Source organism: Oryzias latipes, chromosome 6 (genome assembly GCF_053564925.1).
Source record: "Oryzias latipes strain Hd-rR chromosome 6, Olatipes_Hd-rR_3.1".
In the NCBI taxonomy this organism is placed as follows: domain Eukaryota; kingdom Metazoa; phylum Chordata; class Actinopteri; order Beloniformes; family Adrianichthyidae; genus Oryzias; species Oryzias latipes.
The window spans coordinates 35,372,386-35,397,623 of record NC_136242.1 but is presented as its reverse complement, the minus strand read 5'-3'; the positions used below and the strand labels follow the sequence as shown (position 1 = coordinate 35,397,623).

Below are 25,238 nucleotides of genomic sequence, written 5' to 3'. Positions count from 1 at the left end.
ATAATTGCTATCACTGTCCCTAAGGATGAGAACAATAGAACTCATTCAATTTTCACTACAATGTCTAGATGAGTGTCAGCTATGTCTGATAACTTGGCGAATTAGCTGGACCGGGATCTTACAAAGTGCAGGTGGTTTAACGTCCAGTGTGATGAGTCTGTGGACGGCAACAGTACAGCATAGCTTTTGGTTTCCACAAGAGAAGAATTCCTGACACATCTGCCCTAACAGACAACAACAAGAGGAGTTGAAATGTATAACACGGTGAAGGAGTTTTTGTGCAGAAAAAGGTACCATTAGAAAAGCTGGTAGCCATACCTGCAGACGGGGCTCCTGCTATGATTGACCGACAAACAGGTTTCATCACTCACTGTAAAGCTGACCAAGACTTTCCAAAATGTCTGCATTACTGCTGCTTCTTTCACCAGTAGGCCTTATGTGCAGAAGTGATTGGCTCTGGACATATAATGACTCCTATTGTGAAAATCATAAAAAACCTCAGCTGCAAAGCAAAACAGAACAGGATTTTTAAGGTGCTATTGGTGGAGATATCTGCTGAATATGGTGAATATGAATATGGTGAATCTGAACTTGTATTCTTGACTGACATTACTGGAAAACTAAACCACTTGATCTGCGAGCTGCAAGACATTGGCAAAACTATATTTTTTTATTGACCAGCCTGCCTGAGCCAGTGTTTTTCTTGTGGGGATCTTTTCTGCCAGGGCTTGCCAGCTTGGTCAGTGGATGTTGCTGCAGTTGTCTCCCTTGCTGGGACAGCTGGAGTTAAACACAGCAGCTCACGGCTGTGAAGTGGACCCCGTTGCTGTCCCAGTCTGGATGGGCACTGTGGTGATGTTCCAATGTTCAGGCTGGCTCCTGGTATGAAGAGATTCCCAAGTACCATTTCCTAACCGCAGAGCCAAGGATGTGTTTACATGTTTAGGTCAAAAATGTGATGAACAGCTTCATGTTGTCTATTGATGTAAGTTTAAACCTAAACATGTTTCCCTGTTACTAATCCAGTTGATGTGGTTCTCCATCTGTGTCTAGGTGATAGAAAAGCATTTTTTTATATTTAGAGCTCCAAGCAAACAAACAGTTGTCTATATAAGAGCTTTTACAATTGTGGACTTTTAGCCGGTCTCTGAATACATGTGACCAATGTATGGTGGATTTTCACAGACTTTGTTTAAAACTGAAGGTGACAGAGACTTTGGAGAAGTGGCTACATTGCTCTGGACTTCTTTGTTTCATCCACAGAAGAGTAAAATATGTGATTGATTTTGAAAAGCTGCTGAAAAATGTATCTTTTTAAAATTGCAATTTCTAATTTGGGTTTTACATTTTGTGTTCCATTTTTTGTGATTGTATTAGAAAGATTTGTTATTTATTTGGTGTTTAAAGGTGGTACATATTGTATATACACAATCTTCTTAGAGACATTTGCTATATGTTGTGTTTGTTGTCGTTGTAGTTTAATTTCTTTGGATGTATTGAAAGGAAATGAAAAGAAGTTGCAGCATTGATTAAAAAAGCATAAAAGAGACATTTACTGTCTGATGTTACATCTGTAGGAGTGTACTGAGGCTGGGTTTTGTTTTGGAGCACATTCATATATTTTGTTTGTAAAAAAAAAAAAGATAAAATATAAAGTTAATTGTATTTTGGATGAATAAAAAAGCAATGATTAGTGCTAAGGATGTATAAAAGACAAACAAAACAAAGGAAATTGCTGTAATTTAGTGTTGAACTAGGCTTTCTAACTGTTCTACTTTCTGTCTGCCACTCCTGGCTAATTTACATGTGAGCACACAGCCGGGGGTGGGGGGGTGGGGGGGGGGGGCTAACTCCACTCCTGCAGCAGGGGAGACTGATGAAAAGCTTGAGGATGTAAGATTGAATAAATAAAATCCTAGAGTTGACCAGTTCATTTTATAAATGTAAATATTTTTTATTTTGGTGCTGATAAACTAAACAGAAGTTATGATAAAAATATTTGCTTGAGTCAAAATGTCCAAAAATTTGCTTTCAGCACAATAGGGGGATTAAGGTGGTTAAATGTTTCTCGTACGTATAGTGCTGCTTTTCAAACGTGGAGCTTTGTAAGACGCATCTAATTCTGAAATCTCAGCTTCCTGAGACAAACGGCTGATTTCCTATGAAGCTTGATTATATGATCATGCTTCATGATCATTTATGAACATATATAGCTCGTCCAAAATTGTCATATCCATGGGTTCAGAATGGAAGTTTCATCAAATCTATTTAATTTCAGTGAGATCAGACAAGGAATGTGAACGTGAGAGCAACATTTGTGCATGGCGAGATACCCAACTTCGCCGCTCTGTCACGACCACACCCCCGCGTTGAAAGATTTGTTTTTCATCAGAGTAAACTTCAATGGTTTTTCAACAGGTGGACGTCATTTTGAGGTGTGTTTGCTCATCCTACTTGGAGCAGTGATGCTCCAAGTAAAACATGTCATTTCCTGTTGCCAACAGGTGGCGCTACACCTGTTTCGGATTTTTCCACTGGAGATGTGTTCAAAGTCAGACTACAATCATGCACAACAAATTTGGATCAGATTAGATTATTTATGGCTGAGTAATGGCCATTTTTCTTTTCATGGCGTGATTTCGAAACGACCTCAAATTTTGACGCGCCGCCACGGTCACAAACATCCGTAAAAACTTAAAAGCTTCGCAATTTAAGATCGGACATGTGTTTAGTTTACAAAACCAAAGTTTGGAGTCATTGTTCAAAAATCTCTAGGAGGAGTTCGTTCTAGAACGAGGCCTGCAAATGACCAAAATACAGCAAAAATGACATATTGACACCAATATAGCAGACTTCCTGTGCGACTGACAGCTTGGTCCCAAGAGACTTTTTTGTAGGTTTCTATCTGATGAACATGTCCTGTAAAAATCAAGCTTGTATGTTAAAGAACATGCCGGGGCTCTCAAAAACAAACATGGTAGGTGGCGCTATTGAGCCGTTTTTTGTTCACCCTTGCAAGTGCTGTGTATCTAAGTTGGAGATATGTAAGAGGCCTCTCATTCTGAAATCTCAGCCTCGTGATACAAACGGCTGATTTTTTATGAATTTTTAATTATCTGACTGCAACGCAATCAACCACTTCCTGTTTGGCACTGGCTTGCGCAGGCACCGTCAGGTGTACACCCATGAAACTTTAGACGATGAGAGAAGACCCTTATGAGTATCTCCTGTTGTAATTTTATGAATGTCGGACAAAGCACAGAGAAAAGATAGGTCAGAATGTGACATAAAATGTATTTGTTAATATCTAGGTGGCGCTATGGAGCTCGTCCAAAATTGTCATATCCATTGGTTCAGAATGGAAGCCTCATCACCTCTATTGAATTTCAGTGAGATTGGACAAGGAATGTGCACGTGAGAGCAACTTTTGTGTGCATGGCGAGACGCCCAACTTCGCCGCTCTGTCACGACCACACCCCCGCATTGAAAGTTATGGCTTTTTATCAGAGTAAACATCAATGGCTTTTCAACAGGTGGACATCATTTTGAGGTGTGTCGGCTCATCCTACTTGGAGCAGTGATGCTCCAAGTAAAACATGTCATTTCCTTTTACCAGCAGGTGGCGCTACACCTGTTCTGGATTTTTCCACTTCTGATGTGGTCAGGGTCAGACTACAATCATGCATATCAATTTTGGATCAGATTGGATTTTGCATGGCTGAGTAATGGCCATTTTTCTTTTCATGGCGTGTTTTCAAAATGACCTCCATTTTCGACGCGCCGCCACGGTCACAAACATCCGTAAAAACTTAAAAGCTTCGCAATTTAACATCGGACATGTGTTTAGTTTACAAAACCAAAGTTTGGAGTCATTATTCACAAATCTCTAGGAGGAGTTCGTTCTAGAGCGAGGCCTGCAAATGTCCAAAATGGAGCAAAAATGACATATTGACCTCAATATATCAGACTTCCTGTGCGAGTGACAGGTGGGTCCTTTCAGACTTTTTTGTGGGTCTCCATCTGAAGAACATGCCCTGTAAAAATCAAGCTTGTACGTTAAAGCGTATGCGGGGCGTCGGGACAAAAGTCACTGTAGGTGGCGCTATCGAGCCATTTTTCTGCGCCCATGCCAATCTCCTATAAAATACGAAATTTTTCGCGACTCCTGATGTGTGTGCCAAATTTGGTGAGTTTTGGGGTATGTTAAAGGCCTCAAAAAGGCGACTCTTCCGGTAGAATAATAATAATAATAATAATAATAATAATAAACATTCGAATTACAATAGGGTCCTTGCACTCCGTGCTCGGGCCCTAATAAACCTAACAGATACAATAGGGTCCTTGCACTCCGTGCTCGGGCCCTAATAATCCGAGTAAATACAATAGGGTCCTTGCACTACGTGCTCGGGCCCTAATAATAATAATAATAATAATAATAAACATTAGAATTACAATAGGGTCCTTGCACTCCGTGCTCGGGCCCTAATAAACCTAACAGATACAATAGGGTCCTTGCACTCCGTGCTCGGGCCCTAATAATAATAATAATAAACATTCGAATTACAAAAGGGTCCTTGCACTCCGTGCTCGGGCCCTAATAAACATTAGAATTACAATACAATAGGGTCCTTGCATTCCGTGCTCGGGCCCTAATAAACATTAGAATTACAATACAATAGGGTCCTTGCACTCCGTGCTCGGGCCCTAATAATAAATAAGGAAGGAGAAAGTGGGCATCCTTGTCTAGTTCCTCTGTGCAGCGTAAAGCCATGTGATGTTAAACCATTGGTGGTTATTGTGGCTGAGGGTGCGTTGTAGAGTCTTTATCCAGTTAATGAATGACTCCCCAAAACCTAATTTTTCCATGACACTAAAGAGAAATGTCCATTTGACTTTATCAAAGACCTTTTCTGCATCTAAGGTAGCTAAGATGGTGTCTTCTTGCTGTAGAGTAGAATGATGTATTAAATTAAACAGTCTTCGTGTGTATCTAGAGGAAAGTCTTCCTTTAATAAAGCCAGTTTGATCTGGGTGAATTATATGGGGGGTTACTTTTTTTAATCCTGTTAGCTAAAGCTCTGCTGATGATTTTTAAGTCTACATTAATAAGAGAGATTGGGCGATAATTTGATGGGAGAGTTAGGTCTTTCTTAGGCTTTGGGAGCAGAGAGATGACTGCTGTATTCATGTGTTTTGGAATTATTGAGGTTTTCTTTATTTCTGTAATTGCTCTGATGAATAATGGAGATATATTCCAAAAGTGCTTAAAGAATTCAGCAGGGAAGCCATCGTCTCCACATCAGTCTCCTCTTGAAGTGAGATTCTTCTCACTGCGTTTTGGTGAACTACAGCAACAAATAAAACTGTTTTTTTTCTGCTTGAACTAATCTTACAGTTAAAAAATGTGGTAAAATGTTGGGTAGGTAGTAACAGACTTTAATTTCAGTGATTTAGCATTTAAAAAACTCTCAGCACGCCGATGCCGGAGCCGTTTCTCTGCTTCACAGAGAATTACCTGAAGTACCACTAAGTACATCCAGCACTCAGAGGAACTTAATGCCTCCCTGGTGCAGTTAACGCTTTCAAACAGATTTCCACCAGAGACCGAGGACTGGATTTTTTTTTCTATAAAGTGATGCATATTCAATTCTTTACAATAACTTAGAACAGGCACATTCTCAGGCTCTGCGGCTTGTTTTACAGACAGTACAGCACACAAAGGTCACACAGATCAGCTGTTAGAGACTTCAGACAAAAAGTCCTTTTGGTTTCTGCGTGAACGATGCACTTCAGGGATTTAAAGTGTGAGATTTCATATAAATATCTGCAGATAAAGTAGTCCTGTAAAACATTCAGGTAAAAAAACAAAGAAATAACACACAAATGCCACAGAATCCATTTAGAAAACTTCTAAATATACAGACCAAAGTAGAAACTAGTTGGAAGCAGTTACAGTAAGGTTGTTTTCCAAAGTAGGGACAGCACCAACCATGATGAAGACCTGAACACCACAGGACTTAGTGTCACACGTAACCGTCTCAGACTGCTGTGTACAGCCGCCCAACCATTGGTTAAGCTGCTGGAGGAAAATCAGTCTGTTATTGTTTTCCCTATAGTTCTGTGGTGTAGAGAGGGGTCAGCTGGTCAGCCCGAAGCAGGGTGACTGTTGCAACTGTTTAGTGGTCAGACTGTTGTGTAGTGTTCAGGTTGTTGCACAGCAGTCGCTGTTGAGTTGTGACATTGTTGTAGAGGTCAGGCGGTTGCTGCTGCAGGAGCTTTGCACCAGTTACAAATTCAGAAAAACACTTGCTTTCTGCATCTTCAATAAACAAGTCTGTAGCCACGCCCACAATTGCCCCCCCTCTTGCATAGCTTTGTTATGAAGACAAAGGCTTTCGGTGCTGAGATGAGAGATTTCGGGCACAGGAGTTGAGACGTGGCTGAGTGTCGATGTTAGCAATGACACCAGGCTGGGTGCAGTTGGTTGCGGGTTCACTGGCTGAGTCTGGCTCTGTCCAGTTCCGCCATGTTTAGGTGCCTCATGGCACGCTGGAAGGCAAGCTGCACAGTTTTGCGGAAGGAGGAGGAGCGAGCCTCCTTCAGCTTCATCCTGTCAGACGTATCGTTGATCCCAATTGGAGCCATCTTGGATCTAGGAAGCCATTGCCTGGAGGGGGAGAGGAAGGAGGTGTAGTGTTTATGTCTCGAGATAGTCTGGCAGCAATCGGATTTTTGTTGACACATTTTTGTTAAATAGAAACACATTTTGGAGTAAATTTTAGTTTTTAACTCTACCTGTGTTAAGTTTAAATAATCTGTATAGGAAAAATATTCTAAAGACTTAAAAATTGATAAATAATCAAATCTTTTCCTATCATTTAAATTCAGTGTTTTGCTGCAACAGGACTTCATTTTTTTACAGTTTATAAGATTTGTTGTGTTTAATAACTGACAGGATCAACACAAAAAGATTTCTTTGTCCAAAAGAGGGCGGAGTTTCTACAAAGTGATGATGAAAACATGAGCTTCAGTTTTCACTCTGGTTACTCCTCTGCTGACTCCAAGCATTCGCCAACATTAAGGATTACATGATGTTCCAACTGTGGTTGGCTTCAATTCAACAAGCTGGACTGGACGAGCAACACGGGGAAGCTGTACAAGAAGGCCCAGAGCAGGATGTACTTCTTGAGGAGGTTAAGATCCTTCAACATCTGCAAGAGGCTCCTGGGGATCTTCTATCAGTCTGTGGTCGCCAGTGTAATAACCTACGCTGTGGTGTGCTGGGGGGGAGCACCTCAAAGACAGACTTCTCCAGGCTGGAGAAGCTGATCAGGCGGGCTGGTTCTGTGGTTGGCACAAGGCTGGACCCTCTGGCTACTGTAGCAGAGAGAAGGACACTCAAAAAACTAACGGGTATCCTGGACAATGCCAGCCACCCTCTGCACACGACCATCAGCAGCCAGAGAAGCACCTTCAGCAAGAGGCTGCTCCTCCCAAGGTGCAGAACTAATAGACTGAGGAACTCCTTTGTCCCCCGGGCCATCAAACTCTTTGACCACCACTTAGGAGGGGGGAGGGGGACAGAAAAGGAAAGGGCCTGAATGACCTTTTTTTGAAATTTGCTGTTTTTGCAGATATTTAAATTGTTTGTTACTGTTGTAATCTTTCTAATTTTTCTAGTCACTGTGCTGTTTTTTCCTTTTTCCTACATGTATGTCAACCAGTGCTGTATGCGATGGAGATGTCAATTTCCATGCGGGAACCTCCCAAATGGATAAATAAAGTTGTCTATCTATCTATAATTCAACCAGACGCTTCAGTGTTTTGGAAAACAGAAAACTGCCAGGAAAGGTGGAGTCACTTCTTCATCCCTCCTCTCTCCTGAGGAGAGCTAACACAACTTGACTGAATGGCAGAGACCTGCTGCCTCCCTGAGCAGCTGCGCAGACGCATGCTTCCTCACCAGCTGCGTCTGCTGTCGAAGAATCGGACGAGGAAGAGTTTCTCTGCGGACCTGAACTGCTTCCGCTCTCCGGCTCTGAGGACGTCCGGTGGTGGCTTGGGAAGACGCCCCCCTCGGTCCCACAGTGGTGTCTTTCGAGCTCTGGGCTCCATGATCTGCAGACGGAGAGCAGACGGACTCACTGAGACCAGATGCTGACAGACGGAGCAAGCATGCGAGGCAGAGCCAGCTGCACACACAGGTCACATGCACGGGCAACGTTCACGCTCCACATCACAAGCTACAGCACGGACAATGGCAGGGGGCGGATGGTGATGAGGCGGGGGGGCTGGCACTCACTCACCAGGGCGGGAAAGGAGGGGTATCCACTACACTTAGCCCAAACTACTTTAAGAGGCTCCAGAACACAGGGGGGGGCAGCGCGGGACTTCCAAACCTCTACAGGAACAATCACAAGGGAGTCTTGAGGGTCGCTGGAACAGGCAGGTAACGCACACACGCATACGTGCACAGCCACACACGTGAACTGACCCTGACCGGCTCCTGCACATGACTGTCCAGAGCTGGTGTTCTCGACTATATGATCATTTTCTACGTTTTTCTACTCTTCCAATCACCACAGATATACAACAGAACTTGCACGTGCCACTGACCTAAGGGAACAAGCCATTCAGTGCCTTGCCCAAGGACAATCTGAGATGTGACAAACCAACAACCCTTTGGTTGGGAAGGTTAAAGTCAGAAGTATGTGTATCTGCACGTGTATGTCCATGTGTTAACAAGAGCGTTGTGTGTGTGGACATGTTTGAATGACACAGCGACACCACGAGGAGCCGACACCGTCTATAAATGTTGCCATAGAAACAAACCTGATAACCAATAAATGATATCCAGCACCTGTGTGAGTTAGTGTGTGTTGTGTTCCAGGTCAGCTCTGTTGGTGTGTGTTAGTGTGTGTTGTGTTCCAGGTCGGCTTTGTTAGTGTGTGTTGGTGTGTGTTGTGTGTGATAGTGTGTGTTGGTGTGTGTTGTGTTCCAGGTCGGCTCTGTTGGTGTGTGTTGTGTTCCAGGTCAGCTCTGTTGGTGTGTGTTAGTGTGTGTTGGTGTGTGTTGGTGTGTGTTGTGTGTGTTGGTGTGTGATGTGTTCCAGGTTGGTGTGTGCACTGTGTTACAGGTCAGCTCTGTTGGTGTGTGTTAGTGTGTGTTGGTGTGTGTTGTGTTCCAGGTCGGCTCTGTTGGCGTGTGTTGGTGTGTGTTGGTGTGTGTTGTGTTCCAGGTCGGCTCTGTTGGTGTGTGTTGGTATTTGTTGGTGTGTGTTGGTGTGTGTTGGTGTGTGTTAGTGTGTGTTGGTGTGTGTTGTGTTCCAGGTCGGCTCTGTTGGTGTCTGTTGCATACCGTGTTGGTGTGTAATAGTGTGTGTTGGTATTTGTTGGTGTGTGTTGGTGTGTGTTAGTGTGTGTTGGTGTGTGTTGTGTTCCAGGTCGGCTCTGTTGGTGTGTGTTAGTGTGTGTTGTGTTCCAGGTCATCTCTGTTGGTGTGTGTTAGTGTGTGTTTGTGTATGTTGGTATTTGTTGGTGTATGTTGGTGTGTGTTGTGTTCCAACTCGGCTCTCTTGTTGTGTGTTGTGTTCCAGGTCAGCTCTGTTGGTGTGTGTTGGTGTGTGTTACTGTGTGTTAGTGTGTGTTGGTGTGTGATGTGTTCCAGGTTGGTGTGTGCACTGTGTTACAGGTCAGCTCTGTTTGTGTGTGTTAGTGTGTGTTGGTGTGTGTTGTGTTCCAGGTCGGCTCTGTTGGCGTGTGTTGGTGTGTGTAGGTGTGTGTTGGTGTGTGTTGTGTTCCAGGTCGGTTCTGTTGGTGTGTGTTAGTGTGTGTTGGTGTGTGTTGTGTTCCAGGTCGGCTCTGTTGGTGTTTGTTGGTGTGTGTTAGTGTGTGTTGGTGTGTGTTGGTGTGTGTTGGTGTGTGTTGGTGTGTGTTAGTGTGTGTTGGTGTGTGTTGGTGGGTGTTGTGTTCCAGGTCAGCTCTGTTGGTGTGTGTTAGTGTGTGTTGTGTTCCAGGTCGGCTCTGATGGTGTGTGTTGGTATTTGTTGGTGTGTTAGTGTGTTGGTGTGTGTTGTGTTCCAGGTCGGCTCTGTTCGTGTGTGTTGGTGTGTGTTGTGTTCCAGGTCGGCTCTGTTGGTGTGTGTTGTGTTCCAGGTCAGCTCTGTTGGTGTGTGTTAGTGTGTGTTGTGTGTGATAGTGTGTGTTGGTGTGTGTTGTGTTCCAGGTCGGCTCTGTTGGTGTGTGTTGGTGTGTGTTGTGTTCCAGGTCGGCTCTGTTGGTGTGTGTTGGTGTGTGTTGTGTTCCAGGTCGGCTCTGTTGGTGTGTGTTGGTGTGTGTTGGTGTGTGTTGTGTTCCAGGTCAGCTCTGTTGGTGTGTGTTAGTGTGTGTTGTGTGTGATAGTGTGTGTTGGATTTGTGTTGTGTTCCAGGTCGGCTCTGTTGGTGTGTGTTGGTGTGTGTTACTGTGTGTTAGTGTGTGTTGGTGTGTGTTGTGTTCCAGGTCGGCTCTGTTGGTGTGTGTTGGTGTGTGTTGTGTTCCAGGTCGGCTCTGTTGGTGTGTGTTGGTGTGTGTTGGTGTGTGTTGTGTTCCAGGTCAGCTCTGTTGGTGTGTGTTAGTGTGTGTTGTGTGTGATAGTGTGTGTTGGATTTGTGTTGTGTTCCAGGTCGGCTCTGTTGGTGTGTGTTGGTGTGTGTTGTGTTCCAGGTCGGCTCTGTTGGTGTGTGTTGGTGTGTGTTGGTGTGTGTTGTGTTCCAGGTCGGCTCCTTTGGTGTGTGTTGGTGTGTGTTGTGTTCCAGGTCGGCTCTGTTGGTGTGTGTTGGTGTGTGTTGGTGTGTGTTGTGTTCCAGGTCGGCTCTGTTGGTGTGTGTTGGTGTGTGTTGTGTTCCAGGTCGGCTCTGTTGGTGTGTGTTGGTGTGTGTTGGTGTGTGTTGGTGTGTGTTGTGTTCCAGGTCGGCTCTGTTGGTGTGTGTTGGTGTGTGTTGGTGTGTGTTGTGTTCCAGGTCGGCTCTATTGGTGTGTGTTGGTGTGTGTTGGTGTGTGTTGTGTTCCAGGTCGGCTCTGTTGGTGTGTGTTGGTGTGTGTTGTGTTCCAGGTCGGCTCTGTTGGTGTGTGTTGGTGTGTGTTGGTGTGTGTTGGTGTGTGTTGTGTTCCAGGTCGGCTCTGTTGGTGTGTGTTGGTGTGTGTTGTGTTCCAGGTCGGCTCTGTTGGTGTGTGTTGGTGTGTGTTGGTGTGTGTTGTGTTCCAGGTCGGCTCTGTTGGTGTGTGTTGGTGTGTGTTGTGTTCCAGGTCGGCTCTGTTGGTGTGTGTTGGTGTGTGTTGGTGTGTGTTGTGTTCCACGTCGGCTCTGTTGGTGTGTGTTGGTGTGTGTTGTGTTCCAGGTCGGCTCTGTTGGTGTGTGTTGGTGTGTGTTGGTGTGCGTTGTGTTCCAGGTCGGCTCTGTTGGTGTGTGTTGGTGTGTGTTGTGTTCCAGGTCGGCTCTGTTGGTGTGTGTTGGTGTGTGTTGTGTTCCAGGTCGGCTCCTTTGGTGTGTGTTGGTGTGTGTTGTGTTCCAGGTCGGCTCTGTTGGTGTGTGTTGGTGTGTGTTGGTGTGTGTTGTGTTCCAGGTCGGCTCTGTTGGTGTGTGTTGGTGTGTGTTGATGTGTGTTGGTGTGTGTTGTGTTCCAGGTCGGCTCTGTTGGTGTGTGTTGGTGTGTGTTGGTGTGTGTTGGTGTGTGTTGGTGTGTGTTGTGTTCCAGGTCGGCTCTGTTGGTGTGTGTTGGTGTGTGTTGTGTTCCAGGTCGGCTCTGTTGGTGTGTGTTGGTGTGTGTTGGTGTGTGTTGTGTTCCAGGTCGGCTCTGTTGGTGTGTGTTGGTGTGTGTTGGTGTGTGTTGTGTTCCAGGTCGGCTCTGTTGGTGTGTGTTGGTGTGTGTTGGTGTGTGTTGTGTTCCAGGTCGGCTCTGTTGGTGTGTGTTGGTGTGTGTTGTGTTCCAGGTCGGCTCTGTTGGTGTGTGTTGGTGTGTGTTGGTGTGTGTTGGTGTGTGTTGTGTTCCAGGTCGGCTCTGTTGGTGTGTGTTGGTGTGTGTTGTGTTCCAGGTCGGCTCTGTTGGTGTGTGTTGGTGTGTGTTGGTGTGTGTTGTGTTCCAGGTCGGCTCTGTTGGTGTGTGTTGGTGTGTGTTGGTGTGTGTTGGTGTGTGTTGGTGTGTGTTGTGTTCCAGGTCGGCTCTGTTGGTGTGTGTTGGTGTGTGTTGTGTTCCAGGTCGGCTCTGTTGGTGTGTGTTGGTGTGTGTTGGTGTGTGTTGTGTTCCAGGTCGGCTCTGTTGGTGTGTGTTGGTGTGTGTTGGTGTGTGTTGGTGTGTGTTGTGTTCCAGGTCGGCTCTGTTGGTGTGTGTTGTGTTCCAGGTCGGCTCTGTTGGTGTGTGTTGGTGTGTGTTGGTGTGTGTTGTGTTCCAGGTCGGCTCTGTTGGTGTGTGTTGGTGTGTGTTGGTGTGTGTTGTGTTCCAGGTCGGCTCTGTTGGTGTGTGTTGGTGTGTGTTGTGTTCCAGGTCGGCTCTGTTGGTGTGTGTTGGTGTGTGTTGTGTTCCAGGTCGGCTCTGTTGGTGTGTGTTGGTGTGTGTTGGTGTGTGTTGTGTTCCAGGTCGGCTCTGTTGGTGTGTGTTGGTGTGTGTTGGTGTGTGTTGTGTTCCAGGTCGGCTCTGTTGGTGTGTGTTGGTGTGTGTTGTGTTCCAGGTTGGCTCTGTTGGTGTGTGTTGGTGTGTGTTGGTGTGTGTTGTGTTCCAGGTCGGCTCTGTTGGTGTGTGTTGGTGTGTGTTGGTGTGTGTTGTGTTCCAGGTCGGCTCGGTTGGTGTGTGTTGGTGTGTGTTGTGTTCCAGGTCGGCTCTGTTGGTGTGTGTTGGTGTGTGTTGTGTTCCAGGTCGGCTCTGTTGGTGTGTGTTGGTGTGTGTTGTGTTCCAGGTCGGCTCTGTTGGTGTGTGTTGGTGTGTGTTGTGTTCCAGGTCGGCTCTGTTGGTGTGTGTTGGTGTGTGTTGGTGTGTGTTGGTGTGTGTTGTGTTCCAGGTCGGCTCTGTTGGTGTGTGTTGGTGTGTGTTGGTGTGTGTTGGTGTGTGTTGTGTTCCAGGTCGGCTCTGTTGGTGTGTGTTGGTGTGTGTTGTGTTCCAGGTCGGCTCTGTTGGTGTGTGTTGGTGTGTGTTGGTGTGTGTTGTGTTCCAGGTCGGCTCTGTTGGTGTGTGTTGGTGTGTGTTGGTGTGTGTTGTGTTCCAGGTCGGCTCTGTTGGTGTGTGTTGGTGTGTGTTGTGTTCCAGGTCGGCTCTGTTGGTGTGTGTTGGTGTGTGTTGGTGTGTGTTGTGTTCCAGGTCGGCTCTGTTGGTGTGTGTTGGTGTGTGTTGATGTGTGTTGGTGTGTGTTGGTGTGTGTTGGTGTGTGTTGTGTTCCAGGTCGGCTCTGTTGGTGTGTGTTGGTGTGTGTTGGTGTGTGTTGGTGTGTGTTGTGTTCCAGGTCGGCTCTGTTGGTGTGTGTTGGTGTGTGTTGGTGTGTGTTGTGTTCCAGGTCGGCTCTGTTGGTGTGTGTTGGTGTGTGTTGTGTTCCAGGTCGGCTCTGTTGGTGTGTGTTGGTGTGTGTTGTGTTCCAGGTCGGCTCTGTTGGTGTGTGTTGGTGTGTGTTGTGTTCCAGGTCGGCTCTGTTGGTGTGTGTTGGTGTGTGTTGGTGTGTGTTGTGTTCCAGGTCAGCTCTGTTGGTGTGTGTTAGTGTGTGTTGTGTGTGATAGTGTGTGTTGGATTTGTGTTGTGTTCCAGGTCGGCTCTGTTGGTGTGTGTTGGTGTGTGTTACTGTGTGTTAGTGTGTGTTGGTGTGTGTTGTGTTCCAGGTCGGCTCTGTTGGTGTGTGTTGGTGTGTGTTGTGTTCCAGGTCGGCTCTGTTGGTGTGTGTTGGTGTGTGTTGGTGTGTGTTGTGTTCCAGGTCAGCTCTGTTGGTGTGTGTTAGTGTGTGTTGTGTGTGATAGTGTGTGTTGGATTTGTGTTGTGTTCCAGGTCGGCTCTGTTGGTGTGTGTTGGTGTGTGTTGTGTTCCAGGTCGGCTCTGTTGGTGTGTGTTGGTGTGTGTTGGTGTGTGTTGGTGTGTGTTGTGTTCCAGGTCGGCTCCTTTGGTGTGTGTTGGTGTGTGTTGTGTTCCAGGTCGGCTCTGTTGGTGTGTGTTGGTGTGTGTTGGTGTGTGTTGTGTTCCAGGTCGGCTCTGTTGGTGTGTGTTGGTGTGTGTTGTGTTCCAGGTCGGCTCTGTTGGTGTGTGTTGGTGTGTGTTGGTGTGTGTTGGTGTGTGTTGTGTTCCAGGTCGGCTCTGTTGGTGTGTGTTGGTGTGTGTTGGTGTGTGTTGTGTTCCAGGTCGGCTCTGTTGGTGTGTGTTAGTGTGTGTTGGTATTTGTTGGTGTGTGTTGGTGTGTGTTGTGTTCCAGGTCGGCTCTGTTGGTGTGTGTTGGTGTGTGTTGTGTTCCAGGTCGGCTCTGTTGGTGTGTGTTGGTGTGTGTTGGTGTGTGTTGTGTTCCAGGTCGGCTCTGTTGGTGTGTGTTAGTGTGTGTTGGTATTTGTTGGTGTGTGTTGGTGTGTGTTGGTGTGTGTTGGTGTGTGTTGGTGTGTGTTGGTGTGTGTTGTGTTCCAGGTCGGCTCTGTTGTCTTCAAACTTCTACAGCATGAAGCGTTCTTGCAGGGAGAACATGTAGGCGACATCCAGGCGACTGGACCGGTTCTGTCTGGGTTCACACATTTCTGGGTTCTGTTAGAATGAACAGTGATGCTGCTCTCCTCACCTGCAGACATTTTGGCAGCCTTAAGGAGGTCTCTGTTGTCAGTGCGAGACGTCAGACCGCTCCTGTCGTCCACAGTGTTTCGGCGGGCCGCAGACAGACGCCCTTTACTGGCTCTGGACGCCACAGAGGAGCTGAAAGGGACAAAATGACTACATGAAGCAGTCTGGTGAGACGGACTGCTGCAAACATCTGACCGTGTCCCATGCACAGGACTGTTAGCCAACACATGTGGACCCTCCCCCCTGGACTCACAGATAAATGCGGAGAAGTTTTTGGTTTTGTAAGCTGACATTCCTTTAAGGTGGTCTGAGTGAGGCGACCAGGAGGTGGGGTCTACCTGCCGCTGATGCTGAAACCAGCTCACCTGCTGACGCATGCGAAGCTGCTGCTGGACGAGATGCTGGACTCTGAGGCACAGCGCCGACGTGGCTCCAGCGGGTGGGCAGAACATGAGATTGTACCCTCTTCCCCCACAGAGCTCTCGGCGTCACCTTAAAGGGGGGGGGGGGGGGGGGGGAGTTTATAAATCTGCACCAAGTAAACGTTGAGAGGAAGTGTGAGGCAGACCTGTGTTGAGGCGTTTGATGGGCGCCGCCTCGTCCTCGTCAGCGCTGCTGCTGCGCGTTCGTTTCTTCGGCAGCAGAAGGGTCTCCAGGCGGGGGATCACCACAGACAGGAAGGTTTTGGCCCCCAAAGAAGGAGGGGCCTCCTGGGCCCTGGTTGGTTTGTGTGGACTGACGCTCTTGGACTTTCGGAAGAGTACGTTGGTGCGTCGGCTGCAGCCGTCTGAGGTTTGAGCGTGAATTTTGCAGCTAAGAGGCGTCTGCTCTGGAATGTGCGGGTTGAGGGAGTCCAAAGCTGCTGAGGTAGATGTGCTGACGTCTTCATCACGCACCAGGGCGCCATGGTCCTGACGGAAGTCTTCGGGCTTCAGGGAGAGCGGCTCAGAGGTGCTGGTGGGACCTTCAGGTGGTGGCAAAGCGCTGATTGGCTGAGGTATTGATGGGGATGAAGACCTTTCCGTCTGCGGTACGCCCACCTCTGTCTGGGATTCTGATGGTGGGTTCTCCTCTGAGCCCGTGGGGCCAGGGAGAGGGTCTGGTGTGGTGCGTGGGGGCGGCAGGGGGGACTTCTTCAGGCTCATCTCGTTACGAACCTCCATGATGGTCTTCTTCAGCAGCTTCAGCCTCTTGCTGCGGGACGGGCTGTGCTTCATGGCTGCACTTAAGTCCAGCTTCTGCAGAAGCTCCTTCAGCTGGTTCTCTGGGGGGGTCTGCTGCCGGTAAGAGGGGGTCAGCAGGCAGTCCACTGTAAGAGCAACACATTAGAAGCATTATAGTAGCACGCCTTTGACAGTTTAGCTTGTGTTTGTTTTTCCAGCCATGATGTCACATTTAACCATTTTCAGCTTAATAAGTTATATTCCAATTCAGTCCACATCGTTCCAAAAGCCTCAGACTGTCTTAACTGAAACCATCTATCAATCAATTATCTATTAATGACCCGACTTTTCTGTTTTTTTAAATGTGACTTTGAAAAAACTCAACCTGAATTTTAATGGCGTATACTTCTATAGCGCCTTTCTTCCTACAAGGACAAAGTGCTTTACAGTCACAGTCCCATTCACCCAGTCACACACATTCACACACTGGTGGCGGCTCCGCTGCCAAACACAGGCGCCTGCCTACCACCAGAGGCAAGGTGGGATTCAGTGTCTTGCCCAAGGACACTTTGACTCATGGGCGTGCAAGGCGGGATTTGAACCTGCAATTTTACGATCATGGGTCGACCGCCCTACCGCTGCACCACGGCCGCCCAAATGTCTTCCACTGTAATAAAATGGTCAAATTCAGTTTAATGATCACAATGTTAAGCACTGCAATTGTATCTCATATATAAGTTGCGTTTACCAAAGCAAATTCATAGTGCTTTTATTTTGGTAAGTTAAAATATAGAAAGGGAACAGTCAACATTGTCAAGAAAAAACAAAGAATGAATGAGCCTTAACCAATACGTTTCTATTGGGGAAATAAAATGCTGTTTAATTTCAGCTTTAATGTAGCTTCTCTAGTGCTTTTCAACAGTTCAGGAGCCTGAATGGTGCTTCAAAAATAAAGGGTGGGACACACACACTGATTTTTTCCCAGGAACAATAAAGTGTGATGATGAGGCAGCATGACAGAATGAAGGAAAGTTGTTTTAATGTGACAAAAAAAAGGGGCTTTGTTTACATTTCTGCTCTGCTGCACCTTTGCAGCCACACTTCTCACACACGGAAGTAAACTGGTAAAGCTGATCACCACAGTCAGCCTTTTTCAGAGCGTTGACACATCCCTCTGATCCATCAGGTCACTGAACTAGAAACTATTGCTGGGAGGTCCTGCAGAACTTTAGCCCGCTTTGCTGATAGCATTTTAGCCGATGCTAAGCGCATTAACTTATTAGCCGCTGCCGTGCTTCACTCGTATTTATCTGAGCCGCTAAAAAGCACAACAATCCTCGTTTTTATATCTTACTGGCAGCAACATGGCTCAGAGTTTCTGTCTGGTATCCATTTCAAGTAAAAACTAAATAGTTCAAGTCTCATAACAGAACAAGCTGCCTCTGGCTGCAGTCTTCCTGTTGTCTTGTGCAGAGTAGAGCTGCTCAAAGAGGCTCCGTGTTCTCTGCTGCCAACTAGTGGTCGGAGGGTGAAGTGGACAACAAGAGTCAGACGCTGAAGGACGCTCAGAAATAATTAAATAAATATCGATCTGGCAGCATTTTGAATCGATACAAGTATTGGCAAATGAAGTATTGCGATATATTGCCGAATCGATTTTTTCTTTCTTTTGTTCCCTTTGGATTCTTTGGATGTGGAAAAACAACAGTGGTGAACTTTAGGAAATCAAAATGTGAATGGATTTGACATTCATTCTAGTTTACTTGTTTGGACACAGATTTCATTTCCACTTGATGATCTGGAAGAAATCCAAGAATCTGGAAAACTGTTCAGTAGCAGGAATTTCTGTCTGAGTCTCACTGCTGGAAGTTTGGATCAAGAGGATCCACTTTAGGTCTGAGAACCGGATCATCAACCGGAAATAATAATATGAATCAGATCGCTGTAATGATGAATTAAACCCCTACAGGTTTGGCTTAAACTTTTAAACATGAATATAGTTTTGTTCATTTTTGTGTGCTATTAAGTAAACATGATGCTGTTGTATAATTGAGTTTTAAATAATGAATGTAATGAATTGAAGTGCATTTTTTTACATGCAGTTGCTCTTCCATGAACTGGAAAAACAACAGCTTTAAATGTGGACTTCCTCCTTTAGCTTTCAATGCAGGGCTCCAGACTGCGAGCAAATGGTCGCATTTTGCGACCAAAATTTGAGAGTGTGCGACTGAATTTTACATCCAGTCGCACATGTGCGACCAGTAAATTTGCCCCCCCCCCCCCCCACCCTGCGTATTTTTTATACATTAAACATGCAAGGGGCACGTCATTGATCAATGAAATAATCAATGAGACGCGAGCGCACACACACGGAGGTAGACACACACACTCACGCACATATTCATGAAACGCAAGCACGTACACTCTCGCGTGATGCCTGTGTGTGAGGCGGCCACTGCGTGTGAGAAGAATAGGGAGGGGGCGGGGCCTAGAGATAGCCGAGCGCGCGTAAACATCTGTGGGAAGGAAACTGAGACAAATATCATCACAGCCTGATATGTGCGTCTGAGCTATGAGCAAGCGAACTATTGATTCATTCTTCCGACCTGCAGCTATTGCCAGAGTGTACAGCAGGGGTCTCAAAGTCGCGAAGCAAACCACGGCTCTCATGCGCGGCTGTAACGGCAGCACACCGCTCCCGCGAGTCGGGTCAGCTGAGGAGAATAAATATCCCACACCGACATGCGTGACAGCTAACGGGGCTGTAGCATTAAACACGTGCGAGCAACAACACGATTTAATCTTTGTCACATTTAAAACACGTGGGGAAAATGCAACAACAGGCGTGTTTAAGATGAACCAGCGCCGCGCCTGGGACCGGGGGGGGGGGGGGGGGGGGGGGGGGCGAAGCTGCAGCGAGACTTAAGGAGAACAGGAAGTTGTTGTCCTTAACATTCAATACAGCTGCGTTTGCTAAGGTTGGGGTCTTGCTCCCGCCCCTTTCTCGTGATATTTTTGTTTTGATTGACAGGTGATGTTAGAGCAAAAACAAAAATATACGTCACACACCAGGTGATCTGTGCAGCGTTGCGTCCATCTGGGTGATCTCAAACACGCTCATTGTGCATCTTGGCTGCACCTATTTGGTGTCACAAACATGAATTTCCATCCCCTAATGTTTACATACATTTAAGTATTGTTTGTAACTGTGAAATGACCGACAGATTACTACGGTAATCACTTTGTTACTAAAAACTTTTCTTTAATTCTAAATGTATGGTATTTTGTTTACTATTTGTACCGTCAGTTTACCTTCTGTTGCATCTTCAAAAGTGAAGAATAAAATGTGACACTGGATTTGAAACAGCACATTGTAATTTCTGCATCTATTATTAAAATATTTATTAGTAATACAGTGGAAATTAGTAGATTTGGTTAGAATGTTGATTTACGGTATGCGCCCCTACATTTTCTGGTTTGCCCCTTAAATTTTCAGTTGGGGGCCACAGTGCTCCTAGTGAAAAAAGTTAGTCTGGAGCCCTGCAATGCAAACATTATTATAGAAAAATGTCAAAAATGGTCTACAGCGACGCTCAGCAGGTTATAGACGCAAAAACTCATTTAACACAACTAGAACCCCCCATCACTCCCACTGACAAAGGACACTTCCCTTCTGGTGCTTCAGACACTCATCAACTTCTGCCCTACAACCCAACACTTACTAGTAAAACAGTCCAGACTGAAAAAAAACTAAGTTCCCCATGGGTACTTTAAAGGTTCTGCTGCCCTCCTATCAACCCCTACAGAAAAAAACATAGACTCCAAGATCTGTATGACGCTGAAGTTGGCTTCCGATTCACAGCTTCCGATTCGCGAGGGCACTAAAGGAACATTCCGCTGCATTTTTTTGCGCTATGGTCACCTAAAACCGGGTCCTGTTCAAAAACCGCTGGACCTGGACTGCTCAAACCTGGATTAAATTATAATTTAATCCAGGTTTGAGCATTTTCACAAATCAGAAACTGTGTTTAATGTGTTCTTTACTATCTAAATTATAATTTAATCCAGGTTTGAGCAGTCCAGGTCCAGCGGTTTTTGAACAGGACCCGGTTTTAGGTGACCATAGCGCAAAAAAATGCAGCGGAATGTTCCTTTAGTGCCCTCACGAATCGGAAGCTGTGAATCGGAAACCAACTTCAGTGTCGTAAGATCTGTTAGACTCTTCAGGACTTACCGTCCTCCCAGGAGAAGGGTGGGGGGGGCTCTAACTTTGGCTCTGCTGGCAGATGAAGTCCGCTGGGAAAGTCAAAGCCGATTCTGAAGATCTCCCTGCGAGCTCTGCGGAGGATGGCCCCCCCATGGTCAAGCATCCTCTGCGCCGCTTTGTAGAAGAAGGTGTCCTTGGCGTTGTAGGTCATGCAGTTAGAAATGATCAGGTCAAAGTCGGCCTCAAACTCATCCAAGCTCCTGTAGCCATGAGTGTCGATCTTCCTCCTCATGGTGGAGAAGTCCATGGGATCCTTGATGTGGTCCAGATAGTCGGGGACCTGCCCAGAACCACACAGTTGCTGTTAAAATCCAGAAAGGAGGACAGAGGTGGGGCTTTCTACCAACAAACTAACAAACATGATATGAATTCAATGTGTAACAATATACTATATAAAAGCAAATATGTGTATGATGAAGAGCAATGATAACAGCATTTTGACATGTACATATATGTATAAAAGTGTGTATTTCTTTACCTCTCATCACTATGTGACTAAATATCTTAACCCGGTTTACTTTTTATCTCTTTTTTGTTGTTTGTCTTTTCAAGTTTTTTGTTTTGATGGCTACAAATACACCAGTTCCAGTCCAAACTAAACGTCAAAGCGTTCCGGCCGCTGCAGGCCGGGGAACATCCAGGTGTGCTCAGGTGTTCACACACAGGTATGACCTAGACGGAGAAGGCGTCCTCACCTCCTTCAGGCTCACAGGCTGAGCAAAGATGCTGTAGTGGTCTTTCTCCTGCAGGTTGCTGAGCACAGACCTCAGCAGGATGTTGAAGGGGTTCAGCTGCAGCTCCAACACCGCCTGCTGGAGCTTCATCTGCAGGAGCAGACACCCATCAATCACTGCACCCCCATGACTTACGTCCTCATCACAGGTCGCTGCCACGCCTTCATCCAGCCACTCGTGCTCACAAACACGAATGAATGCATGAATCCACAGCCTTCCACAGAAAGCAATTCCACCTTAAATGCACAAATATAGTCTCTGGTAAGGTGGGGGAGCACTTGAGTCTTACTCAGGTGTGGTCTGCGTAAAGGTGGGATGGAAGGGACAGGAAGCAGAGGAAGTGATGGAGGCATCATTTATACATGGCTTTATGAACTGTGAGACCAGTTTTACTAGCTTTCATAGGGCAGAAGCAGAACCAAGCTGCATCTGCTGAACCCGAGAAAGAGCCCACCAGAACAGTCAGTGTTCTGGGGATAGCAGAACCTCCACCAGAACCTGAACTACATTCTGCTCCACAAAGACCAGTCAGGCTGTAAAAGAATTGGTGTCTCATGAGCATCACATCGCCATAATCCACGTCCTCTATGATTCCACAATATCACTTGGATTTGAGAAGAATTGGATGAGAAGCCAAACCCCGATCAGCACCGAAATATTCCCTTATTCTGGACAAATGAAAAGGTTTGGAGCATCAGAGCAAAACGACTTCCTCCCTCTGCAAACGTCACAAACTAGGCCACACCTCCTCCCGCTTAAGCTTCTCCCGCTTCCTGATGAGCTCCAGCAGCAGGCGAGCACGCTCCAGGTCATGGCGGAGGCGGTGCCACACTTTCAGTTGCTCCTTCAGGGCCCGACTGGACTCCCTTTGGTCCTGAAAGAGACCAGCGTCTGTTTGGTGACATGAACATGTGCTAGCAGGAAACTGTAGAGCAGCAACAACCCACCACCTGCTTGGCTTTGGGGGGCTGCGGGTGGGCCTGCAGCCGGCGGATCAGCGGCACGTTATTCCTCGACTGTCTCTTCAGCATCCAGAAGCTTAGCACTCGCTCCACGAAGGGACGCTTCCTCTGCACAGCAACCTGGTTCAGGATGGTGTCAAAACTGGGCCACAGAAACACAGAACAGAGTTAAGGTTCAGCTGCAGAGTTCCCGTCCCTGGACTGATGTCCTAAATCAGAAGGCTGCAGGTCTCCTGCTCACCTCGAGGCTGTAATGCTGGGCCCAGAATTCACAAGAATCTCAGGTGCTGGTTCCTGTTCAGGCTCGGCTCTCTTCAGCTTCTTCTTCTGCAGGCTCTTGGACTTGGACCTTTTTTCAAGTCTTTCGTGACAAGCGAGGTTTCTGACGCAGGGCTGGTGGTAGATGTTGAGGGGCCGCCGGTCGCAGCCTTCAGGCATGTGGCTGCAGCAGTAGGCCGTCTTTTTGACGGAATAGGTGGAGGCGCCCGACGGAGCAACCTCTTTGACGGCCTCCATCTTCATGTAGAGCCCGGCCTGCTGGGCGCAGCTGACGTGGAAAGCTGTGTAGCAGTTGATCTTGTCGCATTGGATGCAGGCCCCCGCACCCTTTGCTTTGCACAGGTAGCACGTCAGTTTCCAGCGGGCGGGCGGGATGTTGCGAACTCCATCAATGGGCTCGATGAAAACGGTGTCAGAGAACCCCACTTCGGGAACCCACAAAGCACAGGCCACATGGCCCCAGCGGTCATCGTCCGTCCTCTTCAAAGCTCCCCCTTGGTTGGGGCAGAAAAGGCACTGGGCTGGACGTGAGGGGCACTGTAGGCAGTGGCGACAAAGCCACTGCCCCTCCGGGATGTAGGGCACGCCGTAGCACTCCTGGTGCACGGCAATGTTGCAGGAATCGCAGAAAAGGATGACATTGCTATCTGCCCCGTCTCCATCCATGCAGATGCAGCAGACTGCATCTTCATCCACCAGACTCTGCGGGTCGCTGCGGTCGTGAGACGTCAGGAGCGACTCCTTCTCCAAGCGGTCCATGAGGAACTCAAATAGGTGGTGCGACACAGGGCTGACCCCCTCACTCTTTCGTTTCTCGTTGATGAGTTCCAGCCAGGCGCAGTCCTCCTCATCCATGTCGTACTCCACCTCCTCGTCCAGCTCCTCCCCCGTCCTCTCTGTGTATTTGTAGAACGCTGCTGGCCTTTTGGGCACCACTGGCAGGTTGTACTCCACCTGCCGGACCTTGGGCTCCAGCAAGCTGCCGGAGCTAGCGCTGTGCGAGGTGGTGAGGGCTGCGCTTTTCTTCTGCTGGTTGTTTTTCAGGCGCACGGAGCGCACCGGGACCTGTGGGGACTTGTCATTGTTCTCCTTGTTGCTGTTGCACTCCATGATCTCCTGGGCGATGGGGTCTTCATCTGAGATTACATCCAGTTTGTCATAAATGCTGAGCCTGTGCACACGGCCGTCCACCTCCAGCTCCACCATGCGCTGAGCCTGAGCGTAGGTTAGAGTCTCCCTGTTAGGGGAGGGCTTGATGGGGGAGGAGTCCCGCTTTATGACAGCCAGGCGATGGTTTCTGCCTTTTTTCTTCATGCTGGACTGCAGTGGATCCTGAAAGCGACAGCGTGAGAAGAAAATGAGACCGTGTCCAAATGGCTGTTGTGTAGAGAAGGTCTTAGGCCAAAACTGCAGCAGACTTCATCAATAGATCAATGATTGACAGCTGCAGCCTCAGCATTCAGGTTAATTTACCTTATCCACTGCATCATCTGACTTGGAGGGACCGTCACTCGTGACGTTTATTTCAACCCTTTCTCTGGAATAACCCCTGTAGATGTTGGTCTCACCAACACCAGGACAAATAACCACCACCTATAAACTGTTGGCTCAGATGTTTAGGTGCTGATAGTTATTCAAAAAACAAACTAAAAGTTCATTTAGGTGATCTGTCTGAGAGTTGCTGTTGGTTATGGGATGTGTTTTTTAACTTTGATGTTTTAGAGGCAGGCCGTGGCGTTTTCTTCTGCCGTTGGTCCTCTCATCAGAGCAGCTTCAGGGTTAGATCCTAAAAGGGCAAAACATGTCCAGAACCCATCGGATCCCATGTCTCACCTGGATGACAGTCCATGTTTGTGTTTCTGGGGTAGCTTTGGTTACCATAGTAACCATGTTGCTCAAAGGCCTTCTGACAGTTCCATACCCATACAGGCGGTAGAGGTAGAACTGAGCTCTTCATCAGTTAGATGTGTGTAACCATAGCAACACCCAGCAAATAAAATGGGTGTTCACTTTTACAGCAACTGAACCGGAACCTGTTAGTCTGCAGATTCGGGTTTACAGCTAAAACCGGTTCCCAGTTTACATCACAGCAGCAACTGCAGCCCGAAAGACCGGGCCACATCATAATGCGGCGGTGCCCGTGCTCGCGAGCCTAGCGCGTGGGGACACCCCGTCCAGAGCGGAGCCAACTTGGTTAGCACGAGGAAACATGGCGACCAAATGGGCCGTTTTTAGCGCGCGCTCCAGCAGCGCCTGTGACACTGTATCCGAGGGGCAGAGCGGAGCTTACCTCGGACTTTTTCGTTGTTTTCCGGAGTTCCTTCAAAGATTAAGGCCCAAATCGCAGCAATGGCCGCGCGGCCTTCGAGGCTCTTTAATCCACGCGCTCCTAGCACGGCGGCTGCCGCGCACCAAACCGAGAAAAGCGCCAAACGAAATCACCGGGATCCAGAGGCGGGCACTCTCAGCCTCGAGAGGCCGTGAACGGGCCGCGGGGGTCAACACCGGACGTTTGACGGTTTGGGCCAGTGGAAGGAACGAAGACAGCCTCTTCCCCAACAACAATGCGGCTGCGCAGGCAGCAGCGGCTGACGTCACCACGCATAACGTGACGACAGAGGGCCCGGTCGCCTCAGTTTTTCTAATATCTTTATTTAAAAAAATATAACTGGACAAAAACAGAAACCCAGAGGACGACCAAGATGGCGACGTAAACATACGCAACTTTCCGAGCTCCGGTGCCGAACTTAAGTTTTGTCCAGGATAAATGACATTTAGAGCTTCCCGCCCTTTATCGACTCCAATGTTTAGCAGAGAACAAGCCGGCTATTAATGTTTGGCCGGGAAAGAAAAAGGCTCTAAGGAGACCAAACAACAATAGAGCCAGAGAAGCACGTCATGACATGCTGAAAAATCACTGCAGCAATGCTAACCGATTGTCCTATTCAGGAAAGTCACAAAAATAACATCCACTAAAAAAAGCCTTCACTACTAAAAGGAAAACTTTAGTACGGTCATCTAAATCACAATACAGTTGAAGTTCTGATCTTTTCAACACTTTTGTAC

The 25,238-nt window shown here is 47.4% G+C and overlaps 1 protein-coding gene across 13 annotated transcripts; it reads right to left on the bottom strand.

Annotated features, from left to right (window-relative positions):
* Positions 1-5,415: 5,415 nt before the first annotated feature.
* LOC101163229 (bromodomain-containing protein 1) lies at positions 5,416-24,791 on the bottom strand. Of its 13 annotated transcripts, none has more exons than XM_078949196.1 (12): positions 24,463-24,791; positions 22,135-23,504; positions 21,882-22,035; positions 21,677-21,805; positions 20,893-21,021; positions 20,165-20,477; positions 15,336-16,076; positions 15,133-15,259; positions 14,769-14,917; positions 8,307-8,401; positions 7,964-8,118; positions 5,416-6,667 (listed from the first exon to the last, which is right to left on the bottom strand). In XM_078949196.1, the coding sequence occupies exons 2-12, from the start codon at positions 23,484-23,486 to the stop codon at positions 6,493-6,495; spliced, it is 3,519 nt and encodes a 1,172-aa protein (XP_078805322.1). In that variant the 5' UTR covers positions 23,487-23,504; positions 24,463-24,791; the 3' UTR covers positions 5,416-6,492. The 13 variants fall into 13 exon arrangements, with proteins under 13 accessions (XP_078805322.1, XP_023811980.1, XP_078805320.1 ...); XM_023956212.2 differs by having other exon boundaries at positions 14,769-14,899; XM_078949194.1 differs by having other exon boundaries at positions 21,879-22,035; positions 24,463-24,786.
* Between the last annotated feature and the right edge of the window lie 447 nt (positions 24,792-25,238).